This window comes from Schizosaccharomyces pombe (genome assembly GCF_000002945.2).
Source record: "Schizosaccharomyces pombe strain 972h- genome assembly, chromosome: III".
NCBI lineage: Eukaryota > Fungi > Ascomycota > Schizosaccharomycetes > Schizosaccharomycetales > Schizosaccharomycetaceae > Schizosaccharomyces > Schizosaccharomyces pombe.
Window position 1 is genome coordinate 1,900,308 of NC_003421.2, and position 22,571 is coordinate 1,922,878.

The 22,571-nt window shown below is 36.8% G+C and overlaps 3 protein-coding genes and 14 long non-coding RNA genes across 17 annotated transcripts; 5 read left to right on the top strand and 12 right to left on the bottom strand.

Annotated features, from left to right (window-relative positions):
- Nucleotides 1-174: 174 nt before the first annotated feature.
- mdn1 (midasin) lies at nt 175-14,526 on the top strand. Its single transcript, NM_001023361.3, has one exon. The coding sequence runs from the start codon at nt 197-199 to the stop codon at nt 14,348-14,350; it is 14,154 nt and encodes a 4,717-aa protein (NP_588370.1). The 5' UTR covers nt 175-196; the 3' UTR covers nt 14,351-14,526.
- Nucleotides 1,311-1,734, bottom strand: SPOM_SPNCRNA.7539. Its single transcript, NR_196875.1, has one exon. It is a non-coding gene; the product is annotated as a non-coding RNA (long non-coding RNA).
- On the bottom strand, nt 1,936-2,371 carry SPOM_SPNCRNA.7540. The gene has a single exon (NR_196876.1). It is a non-coding gene; the product is annotated as a non-coding RNA (long non-coding RNA).
- SPOM_SPNCRNA.7541 lies at nt 2,742-4,672 on the bottom strand. Its single transcript, NR_196877.1, has one exon. It is a non-coding gene; the product is annotated as a non-coding RNA (long non-coding RNA).
- On the bottom strand, nt 4,822-5,471 carry SPOM_SPNCRNA.7542. Its single transcript, NR_196878.1, has one exon. It is a non-coding gene; the product is annotated as a non-coding RNA (long non-coding RNA).
- Nucleotides 7,599-7,859, bottom strand: SPOM_SPNCRNA.7543. The gene has a single exon (NR_196879.1). It is a non-coding gene; the product is annotated as a non-coding RNA (long non-coding RNA).
- Nucleotides 10,921-11,499, bottom strand: SPOM_SPNCRNA.7544. The gene has a single exon (NR_196880.1). It is a non-coding gene; the product is annotated as a non-coding RNA (long non-coding RNA).
- On the bottom strand, nt 11,620-13,025 carry SPOM_SPNCRNA.7545. The gene has a single exon (NR_196881.1). It is a non-coding gene; the product is annotated as a non-coding RNA (long non-coding RNA).
- On the bottom strand, nt 13,571-13,826 carry SPOM_SPNCRNA.7546. Its single transcript, NR_196882.1, has one exon. It is a non-coding gene; the product is annotated as a non-coding RNA (long non-coding RNA).
- Nucleotides 14,449-17,364, bottom strand: hmt1 (vacuolar phytochelatin and glutathione S-conjugate ABC family transmembrane transporter Hmt1). Its single transcript, NM_001023362.4, has 2 exons — nt 17,038-17,364; nt 14,449-16,915 (listed from the first exon to the last, which is right to left on the bottom strand). Exons 1-2 carry the CDS (start codon nt 17,233-17,235, stop codon nt 14,621-14,623), a joined length of 2,493 nt encoding a protein of 830 aa, NP_588371.3. The 5' UTR covers nt 17,236-17,364; the 3' UTR covers nt 14,449-14,620.
- SPOM_SPNCRNA.7547 lies at nt 14,611-15,822 on the top strand. The gene has a single exon (NR_196883.1). It is a non-coding gene; the product is annotated as a non-coding RNA (long non-coding RNA).
- SPOM_SPNCRNA.7548 lies at nt 15,950-16,882 on the top strand. The gene has a single exon (NR_196884.1). It is a non-coding gene; the product is annotated as a non-coding RNA (long non-coding RNA).
- Nucleotides 17,365-17,384: 20 nt separating the features above from the next.
- On the top strand, nt 17,385-18,249 carry SPOM_SPNCRNA.505. Its single transcript, NR_150883.1, has one exon. It is a non-coding gene; the product is annotated as a non-coding RNA (long non-coding RNA).
- Nucleotides 18,068-21,140, bottom strand: SPOM_SPNCRNA.7549. Its single transcript, NR_196885.1, has one exon. It is a non-coding gene; the product is annotated as a non-coding RNA (long non-coding RNA).
- On the top strand, nt 18,975-22,426 carry mug24 (rrm type RNA-binding protein; the record flags this gene model as incomplete). Its single annotated transcript, NM_001023364.3, has 1 exon — nt 18,975-22,426. One exon carries the CDS (start codon nt 18,975-18,977, stop codon nt 20,937-20,939), a length of 1,965 nt encoding a protein of 654 aa, NP_588373.1. The 3' UTR covers nt 20,940-22,426.
- SPOM_SPNCRNA.7550 lies at nt 21,262-21,589 on the bottom strand. Its single transcript, NR_196886.1, has one exon. It is a non-coding gene; the product is annotated as a non-coding RNA (long non-coding RNA).
- SPOM_SPNCRNA.7551 lies at nt 22,062-22,455 on the bottom strand. The gene has a single exon (NR_196887.1). It is a non-coding gene; the product is annotated as a non-coding RNA (long non-coding RNA).
- Nucleotides 22,456-22,571: the final 116 nt, after the last annotated feature.

Below are 22,571 nucleotides of genomic sequence, written 5' to 3' on the forward strand. Positions count from 1 at the left end.
AACGCTTACTCAAACGTAAATGATAAATCCCAAAAGTACGGTTTTATTAATTTAATTACTGATTGCTAGCTTTTTTTTTTAATTTGGATATCAAAATTCATTTCATTATTCTCTGGCCACTAGAAGATGTTCGTGGTGTTGGTGAATAATTTTCAAGGCGGCAGTTTTCAGCCTAAACTCTACCAACACACTGGGGATGGATGTGTTGATTGAGTGGGTTGCAATATACCCTCAGATATATGATATTTTGGAGCATATTAATTACGTTCCAAGCAACACTTTGCAACGTTTGCGTTTGCACCAACCCTGGTCAAAAATTGACTACGACGTTTGGTTTTTGTATGCATCGGACGAAATTCGTGAAACCTGCAAAGTCAAATATTATGGAGAAACAAAGACTTACGGTGAAGTTTTTGTTTTAGAAAATGAAAGAATATCCCAACTTCATCGTCTTTTTGTTTCTTGGACGGTCTCTGAAAGAGCAGAACATCTAAAGAATTTACTATTTGACGCTGGATTATCCAATTTACCTCTTGTTGAACTAGGGGGAAATGTCTTTTTTAACTCTCACGTGCCGCTTCCTTGTTCCCTAGTTTTAACTAAAAGTACACAGGAAAATTTAAATCGCATAACTCCTTACTTGGTACAAAAAAGACCAATTCTTCTGGCTGGTCCAGAAGGAATTGGTAAAAAGTTTTTAATCACACAAATTGCTGCGAAATTGGGACAACAGATCATTCGTATTCATCTTAGCGATTCCACAGACCCCAAAATGTTGATTGGAACATATACCTCTCCAAAACCTGGAGAATTCGAGTGGCAACCTGGTGTGTTGACACAAGCTGTAATTACTGGAAAATGGATCTTGTTTACAAATATCGAGCACGCACCTTCTGAAGTGCTTAGCGTCTTGCTTCCTCTTCTCGAAAAAAGGCAACTCGTAATTCCCTCACGTGGTGAAACAATATATGCTAAAGGATCCTTTCAAATGTTTGCTACATCATCTATGAAAACAAAGATTCTTGGGCAACGATTATGGCAGATACTTGATTTGACTTATCAACCAGATGAATGTGTTGAGGTAGTATCTACTCTATATCCTGTTTTATCAATCATTTGTCCTACTTTGTACTCTGTTTACAAAGATATATTTGATCTTTTTTCACAAAGATCGTTCCTTGCCACCTCAAAAATATATCGTCGATTGTGTTTGCGTGATTTCTACAAATTTATTAAAAGGGTTGCGTTTCTATATCACAAATTTATGATCCCTTCCGACCATGTAGTCATATCTCAAGAACTCCAAGATGCAGTTTTTAAAGAGGCTATCGATATGTTTGGTGCGTTTATTCCTTCTAGAGACGGTTTTGATCTTGTGGTGCGTAACGTCGCTATAGAGTTAAATATACCACCTGAAAAGGCTTTACAATTACGATATTCTATTCCTGTATTTCAAAATTTGGAACATAACATAAACATAGGTAGATGTTCACTTAAGAAATTGTCTACTATTCGTTCTTGTTCCACTAATTCATATGCTTTCACATCTTCATCTCTTGGCTTATTGGAACAGCTGGCTGCAGGTGTTCAAACAAACGAACCATTGCTTCTAGTTGGTGAGACTGGTACTGGTAAGACCACTACTATCCAACTTTTAGCTGGCTTGTTAGGTCAGAAAGTTACTGTAATTAATATGTCTCAACAGACGGAATCTTCTGATATGCTTGGCGGTTATAAACCTATCAACGCTTCCACACTTGGTCTTCCATTGCATGAGAGGTTTATAGATATATTTGAGCAAACTTTTAGTTCCAAGAAAAATGCTAAGTTTATATCCATGGCATCAACGTCAGCACGACGGTTTCGTTGGAAAACTTGCCTAAAAATTTGGAAAGAAGCTTGCAAATTGTCTAAAACGGTTCTTGATGGTCAACAACCTCTTCCTAATCCTCAAAAAAGACAAAAACGTTTATCTAATCAGGTTGAGCTTCGAAATCAGTGGGCTAAATTTGAGAAAGAGGTTGAAGATTTTGAAAAAGTTCTTACGGGAGGTTCCAATGGCTTCATGTTTTCTTTCGTTGAGGGTGCTTTGGTGAAGGCGGTTCGTTCCGGACACTGGGTATTACTAGACGAGATTAATTTGGCATCATTAGAGACTTTAGAACCTATTGGCCAACTTTTAAGCTCATATGAATCGGGTATACTTCTCAGTGAACGTGGCGATATAACTCCAATTACTCCTCATAAAAATTTTAGGTTATTTGGCTGTATGAATCCTTCTACAGATGTTGGAAAACGTGAACTTGAGCCATCTTTTCGATCAAGATTTACTGAAATATATGTTCATTCTCCCGATCAAAATTTAGATGATTTATTATCAATCATTCAAAAGTATATCGGTTCTCTTTGTATTGGTAATGAACATGTTATCCGAGAGGTCGCTGAACTATATCAAGTTGCAAAGAGTCTTTCTCTCGATGGTTCTCTTGTTGATGGAGCTGGTCAAAGACCACACTATACCGTTCGAACATTGAGCCGAACTTTGTCGTATGTAACGGAAATTGCTCCAATTTATGGATTGAGAAGATCCCTTTATGAGGGATTTTGTATGTCTTTTTTGACGTTACTCGACCATACTAGTGAAAGCTTATTGTACAACCATGTGGTTCGTTTCACACTAGGTGAGCTAAATAGGGATCAACAGAATGCAATACTCAAGCAAATCCCTAAAGTACCCGATCATTCTAGTTATATTGCTTTTTGCCATTACTGGTTGAGACGTGGGTCTTTCCCCGTAGAGGAACAAGAGCATTATATCATAACACCATTTGTGCAAAAAAATTTATTAAACATAGCTAGAGCTTGTTCTACTAGGATGTTTCCAATTTTAATCCAAGGACCAACTTCTAGTGGCAAAACAAGTATGATTGAATATGTAGCTAAAAAGACTGGACATAAGTTTGTTCGAATAAACAATCACGAACACACTGATCTACAGGAATATATTGGCACCTACGTTACTGATGATAACGGGTCATTGAGCTTTAGGGAAGGCGTTTTGGTGGAAGCTTTACGAAATGGATATTGGATTGTATTAGACGAACTCAATCTGGCCCCTACCGACGTTTTAGAAGCTTTGAATAGACTTTTAGATGATAATCGTGAGCTTTTTATACCCGAAACACAAGTTTTGGTTAAACCACATCCTGAGTTTATGCTTTTTGCAACACAGAATCCTCCTGGTGTTTATGCTGGTCGTAAACATCTTTCTCGAGCATTCCGCAATAGATTCTTAGAAATTCATTTTGATGACATTCCTGAAAATGAACTGGAGACGATTCTTCATAAGCGGTGTAAAATAGCCCCTTCATATGCTGCAAAGATTGTACAAGTATTCCGCGAGCTATCTCTTCGAAGACAAACCACCCGAATTTTTGAGCAAAAAAATTCTTTTGCTACTTTGAGAGATTTATTTAGATGGGCGTTTCGCGAAGCTGTCGGCTACCAACAGTTAGCAGAAAATGGTTATATGCTTTTGGCTGAACGCGCGAGAGACCAAAAGGACAAACTGGCCGTGCAAGAAGTAATCGAAAAAGTTATGAAGGTAAAAATTGACACTGATGGTATTTATAACCTTGACTCTATGGAGATCTTCCAGGATATGAGTTTAAAAGAGGGTCCTTTATCTAAGGTTGTTTGGACACGTCCAATGATTCGTTTATTTTGCCTCGTATGGCGCTGTTTACTAGCAAAAGAACCCGTTTTGTTAGTTGGAGATACCGGTTGTGGTAAAACAACTGTTTGTCAGATTCTAGCTGAGTGTTTGCACAAAGAGTTGCATATTATTAATGCTCATCAAGATACGGAAAATGGAGACATAATTGGTGCTCAAAGGCCTGTAAGGAATCGTTCCGCTGTAAATTACAGTCTTCATTCACAATTATGTGAAAAATTTAACGTACAAGAAAGTCTGGATTCTATTGACGATCTCATTGAGAAATTTGAAAAACTTTCTTCTTCTGAAAAGAACGACAATTTATCTAATCTGATCGAACGCCAGATTATCAAGTACCGCTCTCTGTTTGAATGGCATGACGGTGCTTTGGTTACCGCGATGAAGCAAGGCGACTTTTTTTTACTTGATGAGATTAGTCTCGCCGATGATTCCGTTTTGGAGAGATTGAATAGTGTTCTTGAATTATCTCGTACTCTTACTTTAGTGGAACACAGTAATGCTGCCGTATCTCTTACTGCCAAAGATGGATTTGCATTTTTTGCTACTATGAATCCTGGTGGTGATTACGGTAAGAAGGAACTTTCGCCAGCGTTGCGGAATCGGTTTACCGAAATTTGGGTTCCACCGATGGTCGATACAGAGGACATTCTTAAAATTGTCGAAGGCAAACTTCATAACAACAAAATCGAGTTAGCTCGCCCTTTGGTTGAATATGCGAAATGGCATGCGAATGAATACTTGTATACTGATGTGATTTCTATTCGTGATGTCTTATCCGCAGTAGAATTTATAAATGCATGCGAAATTTTGGATTTAAATCTGGTATTGTTTAATGCTGTTTCAATGGTTTTTATAGATGCGCTTGGTTCTTTCACGACCTTTTCTTTAAGTAACAATTTGGCATCCTTACACGCTGAACGTCAAAGATGTTTCGCTAAATTAAATGAGTTAGCAGGATCTAACATTATGGCATCCAAATCTGCCGATATATCAATTAAATTCTCCGACTCATCATTTTTTATAGGTGATTTTGGAATACCTTTAGGAGATTCTGTTGAATCGGATTCGACTTATAGTTTACATACAGATACTACTTTAATGAACGCTTCCAAGGTTTTGAGGGCTCTGCAGGTTCTGAAACCTATTTTACTGGAAGGTAGTCCTGGAGTTGGCAAAACCAGTCTTATTACAGCACTTGCTCGTGAAACAGGACATCAACTGGTGCGTATAAATTTGTCTGATCAAACAGATTTGATGGATCTTTTCGGCTCAGACGTTCCTGTGGAAGGTGGTGAAGGAGGGCAGTTTGCTTGGCGTGATGCTCCTTTTTTGGCAGCGATGCGTAATGGTCATTGGGTGTTGCTTGATGAATTAAATTTAGCTTCACAGTCAGTCTTGGAAGGCTTAAATGCTTGTCTTGATCATCGTAATGAAGCTTATATACCGGAATTAGACAAGGTGTTTAAAGCTCATCCGAATTTTCGAGTTTTCGCTGCCCAAAATCCACAGCATCAGGGTGGCGGTAGGAAAGGCTTACCGAGGTCGTTCATCAATAGATTTTCGGTTGTTTACGTTGAGGCTCTTAAAGAAAAGGACATGATTGAAATTGCAGCATGTAACTATCATCAAGTAAATGAGGATTGGCGTTTGAAGATTATCAAGTTTATGTTTCGTTTGCAAGACAATATTGAGAAAGACATTAGTTTTGGTAGTTTTGGAAGCCCTTGGGAATTTAATCTTCGTGATACTTTACGTTGGTTACAACTTTTGAATGATGCTCCAAAATATACATGTGTTTCACCTGCTGATTATTTGGAAGTCATGGTCCTGCATCGTATGAGAACGGTTGAAGACCGTGTTAGAACATGCGAATTGTTTAAAGAAGTATTTGATATAGATTATGAGCCCCGTACTATTGGTTTTAGCTTGAGCAGCCAATGTTTTAAAGTCGGACATTCACTTCTTGTCAGGGATGTCGAAAGACAGAAAACTTTATTGGACAGTCAAAATATACTTCAATCACAATTACCAGTTCTCGAATCGGTAATAACATGCATCAACAAAAAATGGCCCTGTATTTTGGTGGGCGACACTGCCACAGGGAAAACGTGCATTCTCCGTTTGCTTGCGGCTATTGCTGGTGCTAAAATTAAAGAAATGGCTGTTAATTCCGACACTGATACAATGGACCTTATTGGTGAGTATGAGCAGATAGATATATCTCGAAAAGCATCAGAGCTTTTTACGGATCTTTCTCAACAATTATTAAATATTGTCATCAAATATAGGAATTTCGATAATATTTTCCGTGAAACTTCCTTATATACATTAACGACGACTTCTTTCAAAACACACTCCCAAGCGTTTACACTGCTTCAAAAAGTAGTGGACCAATTGGATCAGTTAAAGATACATGAAACCCTAGTACATTCTTTAGGTGATATTCATGAAAAGGCTCGTAAACTGCTTGCAGAGTTTTCAGCTTCTCCAGCAGGTCGGTTTGAATGGTTTGATGGCTATTTACTAAAGGCTGTTGAAGAAGGGCATTGGTTTGTCTTGGATAACGCTAATTTATGTAGTCCTGCTGTCCTTGATCGCCTAAACTCATTGCTAGAACATAAAGGAGTCTTAATTGTCAATGAGAAAACTACTGAAGATGGACATCCCAAAACCATAAAGCCGCATCCCAACTTTCGGTTGTTTTTAACCGTAAATCCTGTTTACGGTGAACTATCACGAGCAATGAGGAATAGGGGGGTGGAAATATTCTTGTTAAAAGAAGCCCTTACCGAGATTGACAAGAAGCAAATGTCTCTTCTAGAACCTGCACCGATATCATCTGCTGTGGATACGCTTGCTTCAAATATTTCGTACATCAAATATGTTTTTGAAACCATGGGTAAAATTGAAATAGATGGTAATTATATGTACATTGCCCATGCTATAATCCTTGCGTTATTTTCTCCAAGGCAACTAAAACTTCTTCGAAAAGTTTTATTAACTAATCCTCAATTTTCGTTATCTATCAAAGCTGATGCAGAACTTTTGCTTACCTTAAAAAATTTGGTACAAAAAATATATTGCGCTGATTATTTTAATCATATGGATTTAAAGGCTTCGAGGTTCATGGATATATATGAATATCCCGTCCAGCTTCGTGAAGTTGTAGGCCTGATACAAACGATTAATGATTTTCAATCAGTCATATTAACCTCCCATTTGGAGTTGCCTGAGACATATGCATCAGGTTTATTGTTTGTTTCTGCACATGAAATTCTCGACTTAACAGAGGAAGTCAACCGCTTAGCAGTTTCCACAAGCAATAGTACCTACCTTCTCAAAAGTGCGTCTGCTGTTTATCATAACGTTTCTTCTTTTAAAGGGTCTACTCCTTCTTTGTGGAACTTATTAAATCAGTTTTCTAAATTTTTGATTGAAATTGCAAGTGCAAACTCAAACATTGTCTATAAGCTATCCTACGACGTTATTCGTCATTTTCTCAAACTAGTTGTATTGTGGAAAAATATATACGTTTGGACAAATGTTCCCGATTGTGATATTAGTAGATTTTATTGTTACACTAAAATGTTAGGAGAATGGATGTTTACTTTAACGGAAAAAACAAAGCTATTGGAGTCATTTTTACCTAAGGATTCGCTTGAAAAATTTTCAGAATTGCAAAACTTGTCTACTGGGTTACACATGCAAGCAATCTGGGACAAATGGCATGCTTTCGTTCCTCGTACATATGATCAATGGTCGCTTTGGAATACAGTTGATAAACTATTGACACAATATGTTAATGCCAACATCCCATCAATTTCTATGGAAACTACGGCATGTGAAGTTGTAGGAACTTCTTTATCACTATTAAACAAAGTTCTGGTTGAAAACGAAGTTGGAGACATTTATTCATATCTCAAAATATTGGGTAAAGGTGTTAATGAGCTAAAATCTTCTAAACAAGTTATTTTACCCGAAAACCTTGTTAATCTTTTTAACTGTTTAGCTTCATTGGATTTGTTGCATATTTTTATCAAATATACTACCTCCTCGTTCTTTCTAACCGACGATTTTGTGCGTTTTATACGAGTTTGCTTTCATTCCAGAATTTCAGGTAATCTGCTGACGTTACTGCATGGAATTAGTTTCGATAGCACGAAAGCTGTAGCACCAGTTTTAACCTACTTCGATTTTTGCTCTTTAACCACCGGCAACATCTTAGGTCGTATTGCACTTGCTTTTACCAGCATTGATGAGAATGCAAATTTGGAGTCTGCAAATATTTTTGAGCATGCACGATTGGCCTTACTTCAGCATTTCATGGATCACTCTTCTTTATTAGCGGAGGACTCATCCACAAAAATGAATTTGATATTGCTACAGAGATATGCTGTTATAATTTCAATATTCTTGGATCAAGGAAAGTGTGAAAAGGCCAATGACCTTATAACGAAGCTCTCTCTTCCTTATGAGGAATTAGCTGAAAACTTTGTCTCTATATTAGAAGCTTGCAAAGCATTTTTGGTTGCCAATTCAGAATTCATTTCTTACACGTATACTGAGCGTTTTATTCATTCTTTGAGATTTCTGAAAGACTCTTGGTTAAGCAGCAACCAACAGAAAATGTTGAAAAATCAAGGAATGGCTTATATTTATTTTGCTTCTGGAATGCTGTTAGTATATGTTCCAGACAAACCCTTTGATCCTGCCCTGCTTCCTTTGCTCACAGTAGAAAGTTTGAGACATTACCTTGAAAGTCTCTATAAGGAAAGCCAAATTTTAGAAATTGCCGAGTCCTTGAATTCAGGAAAAGTTAATAGCGTGATGAGACGTTTAGTTTCGACTGAAATTTCGAACACGCCTAACATTGATTCTTCTTTCAGTACCGTGTACAGATCACTGAATGAGAGCATAGTTCCTCTTTATAGTGAATTGGAATTTTTCATGAAGTCTGTTGTACTTAATCAGTACATATTTGAGCTAGCAATGCGGCTTTCTAAAGAATCAAATATCGCTGTTGTTGAAGAAGCTAAATCTTTTGTAACAAAATGGAAGGCCTATATTGAAAGAATACGTGAGGCTTATCCTCAATTTGTTGATGTTTACGAGCTCATTCTTTCATTCATAAGTTTCATGATATACGGAATAGAGCTGCTTATGTTCGAAGCTAAACGACGCTTGGATGAACGATCTCAGATACTCTCAACGCTTATTTTGACATTAGTGGATCCTTCAAGTTTTGCACGTTCGCTTAGCTTTGATGATGTTTCAAATTTAATTGAGCAGATCAAAGTGCTTGATTTAAATGATTCAATCAGATTTGAAATTTACTTATTCTTAGCTTCTCGCTTATGTAGTGAAAAACAGCATTCTAGTGATACTCATTCGTTGGCCAATTCTTTCGTACTATTAGCTAATGAATTTTACATCCATAATGCAAAAATTAAGCAGAAAGAGCTCGAGGAGATAGAAGAAAAAAACAGACTTTATCGACAGAGAGAATTCAATTTTGATAAGAATGATTACTTAAAAGTGTTCATTAATTACGACGATGAAGTTGAACCTGAAGTTGAACCTGAAGTCGTAATTGAAAGAAAAAGATTCTTACAACTGCAATTCGCTTTTTGGTCTCTCTATAACGAAATATATTCTGAGAAAATGAACGTAATACCGTTGGAGCAGCTTATGAATACCGGGTCATATCTTGCTAAGAAAATTAAAGTTAAGAATCCAGACATGATTGCTTCATCAGGTTTTGATATTGTTAGCGTTGTACTCATGATGGGTGTTAAATCGACTAACGAAAGACAGTATTGGACCCCACCTGTTTACAATTTTTATTCTGATCCGAACCCTTCAAAAGCTATAGAAGTTCGCGATTTGATCAAAATTGTTGAAAGCCGAGCTATATCTTTAATCAAAAACTGGCCTGAGAATTTTGTTCTAAGAGGCTTAAAAGATGCCATTGATGCTATACTTAACTTAAGTCCGTTTTCTCCTATTGCTGAATATCTATCAAAACTTGAACGAGTGTTTCATTTACTATCTGAATGGGAAAAGTTGGCTAGTAGAGAATATTCGCTTGCTAATGAAATGGACTTGATTAAGAAAAAAATCATTGATTGGAGAAAGTTTGAGCTTTCGAATTGGAACAATTTGCTTAAATTAGAAGAATACAAACTTTCTGAGAGGGTTTATCCAAGATTGTATAGTATCCTGCAATTTATTATACTGAAGCCTTTCTTTGAGAATAGCAAATTCACTAAGCAAAATTTGTGCGAATCTGCCTCTATTATAGTTCAGTTTATCACCGATTTGACTGTTGGGGAGTTTCAACTTTGTTTGAAATGCTTGTTATCATTTTCTCAACATGCTGCTTCTTTAAGAATATGCCACGGGATTGATGCAATGCTCCTAAATATCTATCATTACTTTGAGCAATTTTTATCCAAAGTTTCTGAGGCAATTCATACACAAAAACAGTCGCTTGAAAATTCAATCAAAGAGCGAATACTATTGATGAGTTGGAAGGATACCAATGTTTATGCGTTGAAGGAAAGTGCTAAAAAGAGTCATGCTGAGTTATTTAAAGTTCTACATAGGTATAGAGAAGTTTTGAGACAGCCTGTTTCTTCATATCTTTCGCAAAAACATGATTGGGATTCCTTACTTGACACTGAAAACAATTCAGCAATGTGGGTTGCCAAAAAAGTAAACCTTAGTCCCTCATATATTGAAAAAATGGATACAGAAATTATGAAGCTGGTTCCAGTACGGTTTTCTAATACTCCGACTACTCTAAGGTTGATGTGGACTTTATTTGCTAACGTTGAAAAGCCTGGTTCAACTTTCACTAATATGGTTTCAAATTTAATTACTGATGCCCGTGAGCTGATGAAGCTCACACCGGAAACCATTAACGATGATAATCTGTCTGAAATTAAGCATTTGAAAAGTCGAAAGCATTTACTTCTTACTGAAACATTCAAAACTCTAAAGGCTTTTGGCTTGCAATACCGTGTTAAAGCTGGTATTGAGGAAAATCTTAGTAATTTACGAAATTTGCTGGCAGTTATTCCTACTTTTCCAGTTACTTCATTGAGTATAGAAAAAGTTGATCGTTCACTGATGAAATCATTAGACTTTATTCCCAAATTTCAGACACTAGCTGGTCATCAACATAATGATTTAAGTGTTCCTGAAGTTCAAAAAGGTGTAGGTTTATTTAACAGTATGTTATCTTTGCAGTTAGGTGAGCGTGCACAGCTAGTCGAATTTACCAATGAATTATTGGCCTTAAAAAATGTTTATTCAGAAGTTGGTGTGAATGGTTCGCCGTTGGAATCCTTTAATAATTCTTCATTTAATGAGGTGAGTAGTCTGGGATATGATCACGATTTCGAAAATCGAGCGCAGGCTGTCTCTATGCTTTGTCAAATCTATGCCATAGTTATACAGAAGCACTCAAGTATATCTCCCACTGCTTCATTTCAATCGATCGGGCATGAACTTAGTCGATTCGCCGACCTGCTATCTAACAAGTTGTTTCCTTCCTCAATTCCGCTTTATGCATCTGCTGATAAAGTTTCTTCGATTCGTGATCAACAGAAAGGAATAAATGATTTGATTGAATACTGTCGCAAAAAAAGGACAGAATTGCCGGAGTTGTCTTACTGCTTTAAACATTTGGTTAGCTTGCAAAGTTTGAAGTCAATATCCAGAACGCAAGTGGATTTAACAAATGACGAGTTTTTGAATTTGATGAACTTTGTTTTAAACTTATTTGATAGTTTGCTTTCTTCAATAGAAACCGCTACAAAGAATATGCGAACATTCAAAGAACTAGCCGAAACGTCTAGTTTTATCGAAATGAGCAGTTGCTTTTCTAAAGTTTTGCGAGCTTTTAATTTAAAGTTTCAGTCTATGAAGCTGAGTTCTTTGAAAGAGAAGTTACGTTCTTCTTCTGTCGATAAAATGAGTTGTCAACTACTTATGCTTTTTCTTCCTGTTTGTGAGCAGTTTATAAACTTAGCGGAAAGTGTGCTAGATTACTTTATAAATGTTCATAACTCAAACCTTGATTCGCTATCCAAAATTTCGACGTTGTTTTTCATGGTTGCAAACAATGGTTTCTGCTCGCCTGACCTTCCACAAGAAGGAAAATCAAATAGTGGCGAATTAGAGTCTGGTACTGGTCTCGGTTCCGGTGTGGGAGCTGAAGATATCACTAACACGTTAAATGAAGACGATGACCTTGAAGAACTTGCCAACGAAGAAGATACGGCTAATCAAAGCGATTTGGACGAGTCTGAAGCTCGAGAGTTGGAATCAGATATGAATGGAGTAACAAAGGACTCTGTAGTATCGGAGAACGAAAACAGTGATAGCGAAGAAGAGAATCAAGATTTGGATGAGGAAGTCAATGATATCCCTGAAGATTTGTCTAATTCACTGAACGAAAAACTCTGGGACGAGCCCAATGAAGAAGATTTGCTTGAAACTGAGCAGAAGTCAAATGAACAGTCGGCTGCAAACAATGAGAGCGACTTGGTTTCAAAGGAAGATGACAATAAAGCATTAGAAGATAAAGATAGGCAAGAGAAAGAGGACGAAGAAGAAATGTCAGATGATGTTGGTATTGATGATGAAATACAACCTGATATTCAAGAAAATAATAGTCAACCACCACCTGAAAATGAGGATCATCTCGACTTACCTGAGGACCTCAAACTAGACGAAAAAGAAGGTGATGTTAGCAAAGATTCAGACTTGGAAGATATGGATATGGAAGCAGCTGATGAAAACAAAGAAGAGGCAGATGCTGAAAAAGATGAACCTATGCAGGATTTTGAAGATCCTTTGGAAGAGAACAACACTCTGGATGAGGATATCCAGCAAGATGATTTTTCTGATCTGGCTGAGGATGATGAGAAGATGAATGAAGATGGCTTCGAAGAGAATGTTCAGGAAAACGAAGAGTCTACTGAAGATGGAGTAAAAAGTGATGAAGAATTAGAGCAAGGTGAAGTTCCCGAAGACCAGGCGATAGACAATCATCCTAAAATGGATGCGAAATCTACTTTTGCATCTGCAGAAGCTGATGAAGAAAATACAGATAAAGGCATTGTTGGAGAAAATGAAGAATTGGGTGAAGAAGATGGAGCAGCAGAATCTGGAGTTCGAGGTAATGGAACTGCTGACGGAGAATTTTCATCAGCAGAGCAAGTTCAGAAAGGGGAAGACACTTCAACCCCTAAAGAAGCAATGAGTGAGGCGGATCGACAATATCAAAGCCTTGGTGATCATCTTAGAGAATGGCAACAGGCCAATCGTATTCACGAATGGGAGGATCTTACTGAATCGCAAAGTCAAGCATTTGACGATTCTGAATTTATGCATGTTAAAGAGGATGAGGAAGAGGATTTGCAAGCTTTGGGAAATGCCGAAAAAGATCAAATTAAGAGTATTGATCGAGATGAGTCTGCTAATCAGAATCCAGACTCAATGAACAGTACAAACATTGCTGAAGATGAAGCTGATGAAGTTGGAGACAAACAATTACAAGATGGTCAGGATATTTCAGATATCAAGCAGACTGGTGAAGATACCCTTCCAACGGAATTTGGGTCTATCAACCAGTCTGAGAAGGTTTTTGAATTATCGGAGGATGAGGATATTGAAGATGAACTTCCTGATTATAATGTGAAGATTACTAACCTTCCTGCTGCAATGCCCATTGATGAAGCTCGTGATTTATGGAATAAACACGAGGACTCTACAAAGCAACTTTCTATTGAGTTATGTGAACAGCTTCGATTGATATTAGAACCAACCTTGGCCACTAAGATGCAAGGAGACTTTCGTACGGGTAAACGGTTGAATATGAAACGAATCATCCCATATATTGCTTCTCAGTTCAAGAAAGACAAGATATGGATGCGTCGTGTTAAACCTAGTAAAAGGACGTATCAAGTGATGATTTCCATTGATGATTCTAAGTCGATGAGTGAGTCGGGCAGCACAGTTCTAGCGTTAGAGACTTTAGCTTTGGTAACAAAAGCATTATCATTACTTGAAGTTGGACAAATTGCAGTGATGAAATTTGGGGAGCAACCTGAATTGTTGCATCCTTTCGACAAACAGTTTTCATCTGAAAGTGGTGTACAAATGTTTTCGCATTTTACATTTGAGCAAAGTAATACCAATGTTTTGGCTCTCGCCGATGCTTCTATGAAATGCTTTAACTATGCCAATACGGCTTCCCATCATAGATCTAACTCGGACATAAGGCAGTTAGAAATCATAATTTCAGACGGTATTTGTGAAGATCATGATAGCATTCGGAAACTGCTAAGGCGTGCTCAAGAAGAAAAAGTGATGATTGTGTTTGTTATTCTTGACAATGTTAACACCCAGAAAAAGTCGTCCATCCTTGATATTAAAAAGGTTTACTACGACACTAAAGAAGATGGTACTATGGATTTAAAAATTCAGCCATATATAGATGAGTTTGCTTTTGATTACTATTTGGTGGTTCGTAACATCGAAGAATTGCCGCAACTTTTGTCTTCTGCACTTCGTCAATGGTTTCAGCAGATGAGTAATACTTAAATTGTACAAAAGCTTTGCAGTTAAGACTTGCAGAAAAAAATAATCGGGTTAGGTTTTGGGATTATTTTTGGTACTTATACATACTACGATTTAATAAATTAATTAATAATAGAAATTCATTGGTATGGAATTTAGTGATAAAATTTTTAGTACCATAATGTTTCTGTGAAAGGAGCAGCATTACTCACAATCAAAGTTAGTGTATTTTAATTCTCCTTTTAAATTAGTCATAACTACCAAAATTAGTAAAGGCTTGTTATTATGCTTAGATTAATGAGTTTCAGCAGAAGTTTTTCCCATTGCTTGTTGAAACCACATTTTTTTGTAAGCTCCGCCGTCACGCTTTATTAACTCTTCGTGTGTGCCAGTCTCAACGATTCTACCATTCGAAATACAAAGAATTAAGTCTGCATTGGTGATGGTGGAGAGCCTGTGAGCGATTACTATAGCAGTTCGGCCAGATGCAAGTCTATTCAAGGCTGCCTGGATTTGTCGCTCAGTATTTGTGTCCAGAGCAGAAGTAGCTTCATCGAGAAGGATAATTGAAGGATCTTTTAAGATAGCTCTGGCAACTGCTACACGTTGTTTTTCACCACCGCTTAACTTTAAGCCTCTTTCTCCGACACGAGAATTATAACCATCTGGGAATTGTAATATACGATCGTGAATTTGAGCAGCCTTAGCAGCAGCATAAATCTCCTCATTGGTCGCAGAAGGTTTAGCATATTTAATATTGTAAAGAATAGTATCATTAAAAAGGGTACTATCTTGGGGAACTACACCTATTGAAGATCGAAGACTAGACAACGTAACATTTCGTATGTCTTGATCATCAATGGTTATGGATCCCGAGTTGACATCGAAGAATCGTAAAAGAATTCTCATAATTGTAGATTTCCCACCACCTGATTCTCCCACTAACGCAATAACTTTTCCTGGTTGTGCAACAAAATTGATATCTGATAAAACAGGTTTTCGTGGATCATATGCAAATGAAACATGAGAGAATATTACCTTACCTTGAGTGACTTTAAGATCTGGGGCATTTGGTTTCTCCACCACAGTAGGTTTCTCCTCAAAAATTTCAAGTAGTCTTTCTGTATCGATGATGCTATTTTGCAATGAACGATATAAAGTTCCGAAAAAATTAAGAGGCTGCTGTAGCTGAATCATGTATGTCAAAAGTATGACAAAATCACCGACAGTGTTAAAGCCGAATGTTACTCTATAAGCACTTAATAGACAAGCAATTGCCAAGCTGAATGTAAATATTCCACCTTGAACGATATTTAAAAAATTAAGGCTAAATAGTACCTTCCGCTCTTGCTTAAGATAAATATCCACAGCATGACCGTATCGTTCATTTTCAAAGTCATCTGCATCAAAATTTTTAACGGTTTCGAAATTCATAATCGCGTCATTTTGCACAGCATAACTCTCGCGCCAGCTATTAACCATCTTTCTTCTAGCCTCGGTACGCCAAGATGTAATTTTGACCGTAACGTAACAGTAACAAAGTGTCATAATTAACACAATAAGCGTAAAATAAATGTCAAACTTAATAAAAAAGTATACCATGGCTACTCCCAAATCCAACAAAACAGGCCCAATCTGAAACACAACTTGTTCTGCAAACGTATTCAACGAACTTCCTTTAGTTAAGGCGGTCAAAACCTCACCAGCACGTTTATTCAAATGAAAATCGTATGACAGGTTTAGAACATGTCTCAAAGCCTTAGTTGATATCGCTCTATAAGCATATTGAGAGACAGGAACCCATAAGAAAGATCGAAGAGAACCAATTACTCCCATATTTCCTTGCAAAAAACGATAGATAACGAATAGAATAACATCAGACCAAGGAATTTTCTCACTATGTTTTGTGAGCTTTTCAGTTAACACACCCAGTTGTCGGGGAGCAAGTATGTTAACAGCTCGCCCCAAAAAGAGTAAAACTATGCAAATGAAAATCTGAAACTGAAGTCGGTAATCTTTTGTCGGCCAGAGATAGGGAAGTAAAGTAGAGAAAGAACGGAAATATTCTGCCCAAGATTTATCACTAGGTTTTTTCGATGTTGATTTGAGTGTACCAAAATTCGAGGTTGATGCCGATACACCGAGCTGAACGGTCGAGGGATTTTGAGAGATAGCATTCTCATTAACGTTTGACTCTTCTGTTAATTGACGCTCCTCAAAATCCAGGGGATCGTGCGTATGTCTCTTTCGTCTATAAGTTAGATATATAGCTGTAGCGAAAACACATAAGACCAATCGGGCTACATGGTCCGCCAATACAATTCCTTGAAATGTTTCATTTGGATGAGGACTGTAGACAATGAAAATTGTTTCAAATACAATGTCTATAGCCCAAACGTACAAGACGCTAAGGCGGTAGGCCTTTAGTATGGAATCCGCATTTTTTGGAAGAGCTTTAGAATCTGCGCATGAGATAAGTACAATTATCCAAAATAAAAGGAAGAGAATTAAACAGACAACAGTGGTTTTACAGGGCCACCAATTTGGAACTCGCAATGCGTAGATGACAAGATTGCTGATATCAACGACCTAAAAATGAAATTAGCAATATGAAGCGAGGTTAAACAATTAAACATAAACATTTTTCTTTCAAAATATACTTATATATATATATATATATATTTTTTAAGAAAAATGCTTGAAATACGTACGTAGGTTAATGCAATTCCCAATATCCACCAGGAAATTATTCCTATAGGTTCTTTGCCGAAGCGATTTTTCCTACGATAAGGATCAGAAGTAGCTTTCCTTTTCTGCAGTAAGTTCAAGGACCCAATACTAAAAAATCCGACATATAGAAGGACCAGCTCAAGAATATTGAGGCGTGGGCTGTTGTAACGTAGAACCATTACAAAAAAATCAAAAAAGAAATGCCAGTTTGATTAATAAAACTTTAGGTAAAAGTAACTTGATAATTTTAAATTGTTACTGCTTCAATTGCTAATTTGGTTTGACTGAGGTTAAGTGGTGTAGAGGTTAAGAGTGACAATGGTGAGGTAAGAATACCTCCTATACGGTACCAAACTACCCCACTTACGGAGCCTTTCGAAAGCAGAAAATCAGTATGAATTTTGTATATTTTGTTTCAACTTTTTTTTTTGTTAAGAGTCTTAACCTCCTTACAAGATCGTAGCTTAAGGCATACATCCTTCATCGGCCACGATAGAGGAACAAATAATGTACTTACTTGTATTGAAAGCTTTACAAATTTCAACGGCATAGTAACAACTTGTAAAGGGTCTTCTTAAAATATAGATAAAAGGCGGCTGAACTTGATGTTGACTGGCAATGTTGGGTATACAAATCTAAAATTGATGAGCTTGAATGCAATAACCTAGTATCTGGAACCTTCGAAAAGTTTTAAAGAAACACGTAACAAATCCTTTTTATTTGAAGAGGCTTTCAAGCAAAAGTTACAATATTTAATTGCATAACACACCTTCAAACTCTGACTTTCGCTAACGGCCTAGAAATGATAAACTCATTAAAGACTTCTATTTTTTAAAATTAATATTTTTAATTAATGGTTGAAATATTCAGAAGAACTTCAAATTTAACTACTTTTAACTTACTGACATCGTTATTTTCTTTCCAAATTTTTTTATCAGATCAAGCCTCAACGTACATCATTGTGACAGAATACAGTCTACACCAATTTATGAATAAGCATTAAGTATAGCCCTAGCCGAACTTTTTTACTATCTAACGAAACGCATCACATTATATAATAGGCTTTATGAAGCTAAAACCTTATGAACCACAATGTCGATAACTTCAAAACAGCAACAATCATGCTAGAAGTGGACGGGCAATTTGAAGCATCTAACACAGTATACGTAATTCTTTAACAATATTTTTGAGTACTCTTCGTAAGGTTGATGGTATTGTTGCCTTGGATCAGTATTTGCATTGCTCGGTATAAGGGATATGGGGGATACCTATCTACTCTTAATTTTGCTCTGGCAGTTTAAAAGGCGGGGGAAGGCTGGCTAATCGTAAATCTTGCACCCAAAAAGTCTATTGGCTCTCGAGGTTTTTATTAAAGGTAATTTCAAGGCTTAGAAATGGCTGTCTACCAGCCCTTTATCATGACTGTACTATTCGCGAGGAATTGGTGGTAGTCACTGTGCAGTCATAATAAGAACCGAATAACTTAAAGGGACAACTATGATTGGACGTAAGTAATTTTAACTATTAAGCCTCGCTAAAATAAGTACATTACGTCGACTTTAGCGAAGAGTGGCAGCGGATTTACCGTCGCATTCGTCGTTTGTGGGCCATCCTGACGTTTTAGAGTTGCAACTTTGTGCCTTTTGATTCGTCCTTCTATTTAAGAAATGTGGGACAGCTTTGCGGGGAATGCTTGCGAAAATAGCAATGTTTACATTTGAAATGGTGCTTAGCTGTTACGAAAACTTGACACGATATGATTTTTTTTATCTATAAATAAGTGTCCCTCTCACCAGTTTTGACCATCGAATACAGCATTTAAATCGATACTAATTTTGAAGCGAAACTCATCAGTCTAAAGCACTCTATATTTTGAAGCATCCATATTCTCACTCAATTCTTTTTTTTTAACACTATAATGGCTATTATGCACAAAATTGGCTGTGCCGGAAGTGAAGTTGAGACCGACCGTGTTCTTGAAAAAGACCAAGCAAACAACGGTCACTTCGTTGATAGTGATTGCTGCTTTCAAGAGACAGGAAGTACTGGCACGGCCAACAGCATTTGCACTTTAAATGATTCAGAAGATGATAACAGTAGTCTTAATTCAGTGGACAATAATGAATGTACCAACCTTGACTGTGGTGGTAAAAAGCACAAAAATCTTTCACCTAATCCTTCTTTCCATGTAAACATCAATGCCGCAGAATTTATTCCGAAATCTCATAATGGGTATGCTCCTAAATCAATGAATCCCCCTCCCGAACAACTCGATTCTCCTTGTTATCCTCATTTTGACCAGGACTCTTCTTCAGTCATTTATCCTTCTCCACCTTCAACCTATTACCCCAACATGTATGTTTCAGCAAACACCTTCATACCGATGCCCTATGCCCACTATACCGACAATATGTATCATGCAAAACCTGTAAACCGTCCAAATTTCCTACCTCGAGAAGGTACTCCTCCTCCGTTTGCCCAACAACCTGCGGAGCAATTTTCACCATTCAATTCAGAATACGAATCCTTGTTAGATTTTCGTGCTTTAATCCTTGGTAACTTGCCAGTTGACTACAAAATTTCCGAATTACTTTCGCTTATCCACTCTGGACCATTAGAGAAGATTCAGTCCAACCCTGGAAAACGCAGGATTATAATTACATTTCTTGATTCTGCTGATGCCTTTTTCTTTTATGAAAGGTACCATCCTCGTGGATTCATTTTTCATGGTAGGCCACTCAAATTGACATTTGCTAGACCTTCTCCTTTACCTGAATCGATTCAAAATTTTTGCTCGAACACTGCGGCCAGCCGTAATGTGTTCATCGGCAATCTTCCTTCTTCTTATCACGAGAAGGAAATTGAAGAAGCGTTTGGTAAATTCGGCAAGATTGAGCACATAAAAATCCTCTCGAAAAAGAATATTGCTTTTGTTCACTTTTTGAACATCCGCGACGCAATCAAGGTTGTTCGTACCTTATCTTGCGATCCTGACTATCACTCATGGCGAATATTTTTTGGCTCAGATCGCTGTGCAAATCATCCACCTTCATTTGATGAAAGGTCATGTTTCACTTCCAAGCAAAATCCGGATACCACGTCTGACCGTTGCAGGCAGCAGGAATCAAAAGACAATGGAAACCGTACTGTCTTCCTTGGCAATCTCCATACTAAGACTAAAGGACATGAAATATGCGATCTAATCCGACATGGAGGGTTACAAGACTTCCACTATATTCCTGAAAAACATATATGCTTCGTTACATTTATAACGTATTCGGCCGCCAACGCTTTCCACGACTACTTGGCTGAGGAAGAAGTTTTATTACACGGTCGAAGAATTAAAGTAGGATGGGGTAAAGAAAGTGGACCTTTGCCCAGAGTTTTAGAAGATTCTATATTGATGGGCGCTTCCAGAAATGTTTACTTCAGCCATATATCAGATTCACTTACTACCGAAGAGTTAGAGCTCATACTGCGTCAGTATGGAGAGATTGAATCAATTAAATATTTAAAAAATAGAAGTTCTGGATTCGTTGCCTATACAAATATATCTAATGCCATGAAGGCTGTCAATGGCTTGCCTATACATCCTTTGTTCAAGAAGAGCAAAATCCGCTATGCTCCTGATAGATGCGAACAAGAGCTTCAAAAGTCTAAATCCAACTCTCCTATCCAACAGAATGTTCCATTGCAGCAATTTATTACTCCACCGTTTTCATATCCTGTAGCTTATTGTCCAGCAATTCCTCCAGGTTCGGATCCAATATTAAATTTTGGTATCCAGTATCAGCCCTTTATCCCCTTTACAGCCGTTCCCTCTTTTCCTTTCAACTGCAATGTTCCGAACTATCCTCAAACATCCGACCACGAAAACGACTAGTTCCAATACTCGCGAAGTAACTTTTGTTCATCAGCAAGTCAGTATGTTTCCATTTATTTTTGCTTATTCTCAATTCTACGGGTATTCACTCAGCATGCAAATTTAGTTTGTAACAGAGACTCCCAAAAACTTAACACTAACTCCTCTGAAAAAAACTTGAAAATTGTCCAAACCTAACTAAACATTGCCTTAAAAAAATCTAAAATTCCAAAAAAAATTGAAAAAGAAAAAATTCAGAAAAAAAACTCTTTTTATTCTTGACTCTAATTAAACCTTATTACTGAAAGTTTTTGATTTATCGTTTTTACACGTTTTGATTGTTTCCCACCCAAATTTGAAATTTTTTTGCTTTGTCACATTACTACTCTTCCGTGATTTCCAATGTCTTCTTTTAAATTATGTAATTTTTTGTCTTTAAAGAAAAATTACCTTCAACCTTCTGAGCAGAGTTTTATTCATTCAATGTGTCAATTAGTTTTTCAAACCATTCTTCTATCACTAAGAGAAGCCGGTCTGTGAACTTTTACTTTTCTTACCTATTAAAGATTACTTACTTCTTGCTGATGAATTCATGAACCCTTCTCGATCCGTTACTTCATGGGTAGTTTGTTCATTTACCATTATCCATTTTTTACTATTACCACAATATTTTCCCATTTGCTACTGTTTCCGTTGATGCCGGTTTTAAGCTAACCCACCAGCCAATTTTGCATTTTTCCAGCTTGCTATCATTAAACCAACTATTCTCACTTATACACATTATCATTGTACTATCCACTGACGAATTCTTTACTATTTCTCCCGTTTGATTACAGCTCAGCTTTCCAGAATCATTGTTATTGTTCCTCGTCATGATCACTATTATCCTTTGTTCACAACCAATTAATTGACTATCTTCATTCTATCATTCCATCGACCCCATCACCAGTTCGTTTACCATTTGCTTTCTTGATAGCATTCAGCTTGATCACACTAATTTTATTTTTTTCTTGAGCTTCCATATTTATCGCTTATTCTTGCTTTTACTATTCTAGGATTAACGTACTCACCATTTTCTTTTCTTTCAAAGCTCAATTATTGACGTTACTCCCAACACTTTGCTTACTACCGTTTTTTGTTATCATAATCGTTCTGTCATTTCATTTTGTCATCACTATCCTTGTCCTTATTCCGTTTTTTTTGAGATTTTTGTTTTATCATTATCATTATTCGAGTCCGACACCTTCTTTGTCATATTTTCGGTTTACTTTGCCCAATTCCTTCCATCAATACATTGTTTAATTATATTTTCCATCCATCATTGCTGTTAATTAATTACTATTACGATGATTAGGTCTACGGTATCATTATCATCATAATGATCAATGAATAATTTCATATTTTGTTTAATTCAGTCTAAAAAAATAAACGAAGACATGCCTTCTACTTATTTGATCCCATGAGCAACTTTAGCCATCGTATATGATCCTAGACACTTAGAATATGCAAATCATTAATGGCTAAATTCATAATTAAGAGCTTTTTGCGTTTGGATACTCTTTTAATAATTGTATCTTTATAAGTAAATAGTAAAGTAAGAACACCTCTTAGAAATATATGTAATGTAAGCACAGTTAGAAAGCTGAGATTAAA

Excerpts from the sequence above, each read along its gene's own strand:
- mdn1 (NM_001023361.3), top strand. The coding sequence starts at position 197 with ATGGATGTGTTGATTGAGTGGGTTGCAATATACCCTCAGATATATGAT.
- hmt1 (NM_001023362.4), bottom strand. The coding sequence starts at position 17,235 with ATGGTTCTACGTTACAACAGCCCACGCCTCAATATTCTTGAGCTGGTC. Across the intron at positions 16,916-17,037 it reads TGGGAATTGCATTAACCTAC|GTCGTTGATATCAGCAATCT; the intron begins GTACGTATTTCA and ends TTTCATTTTTAG.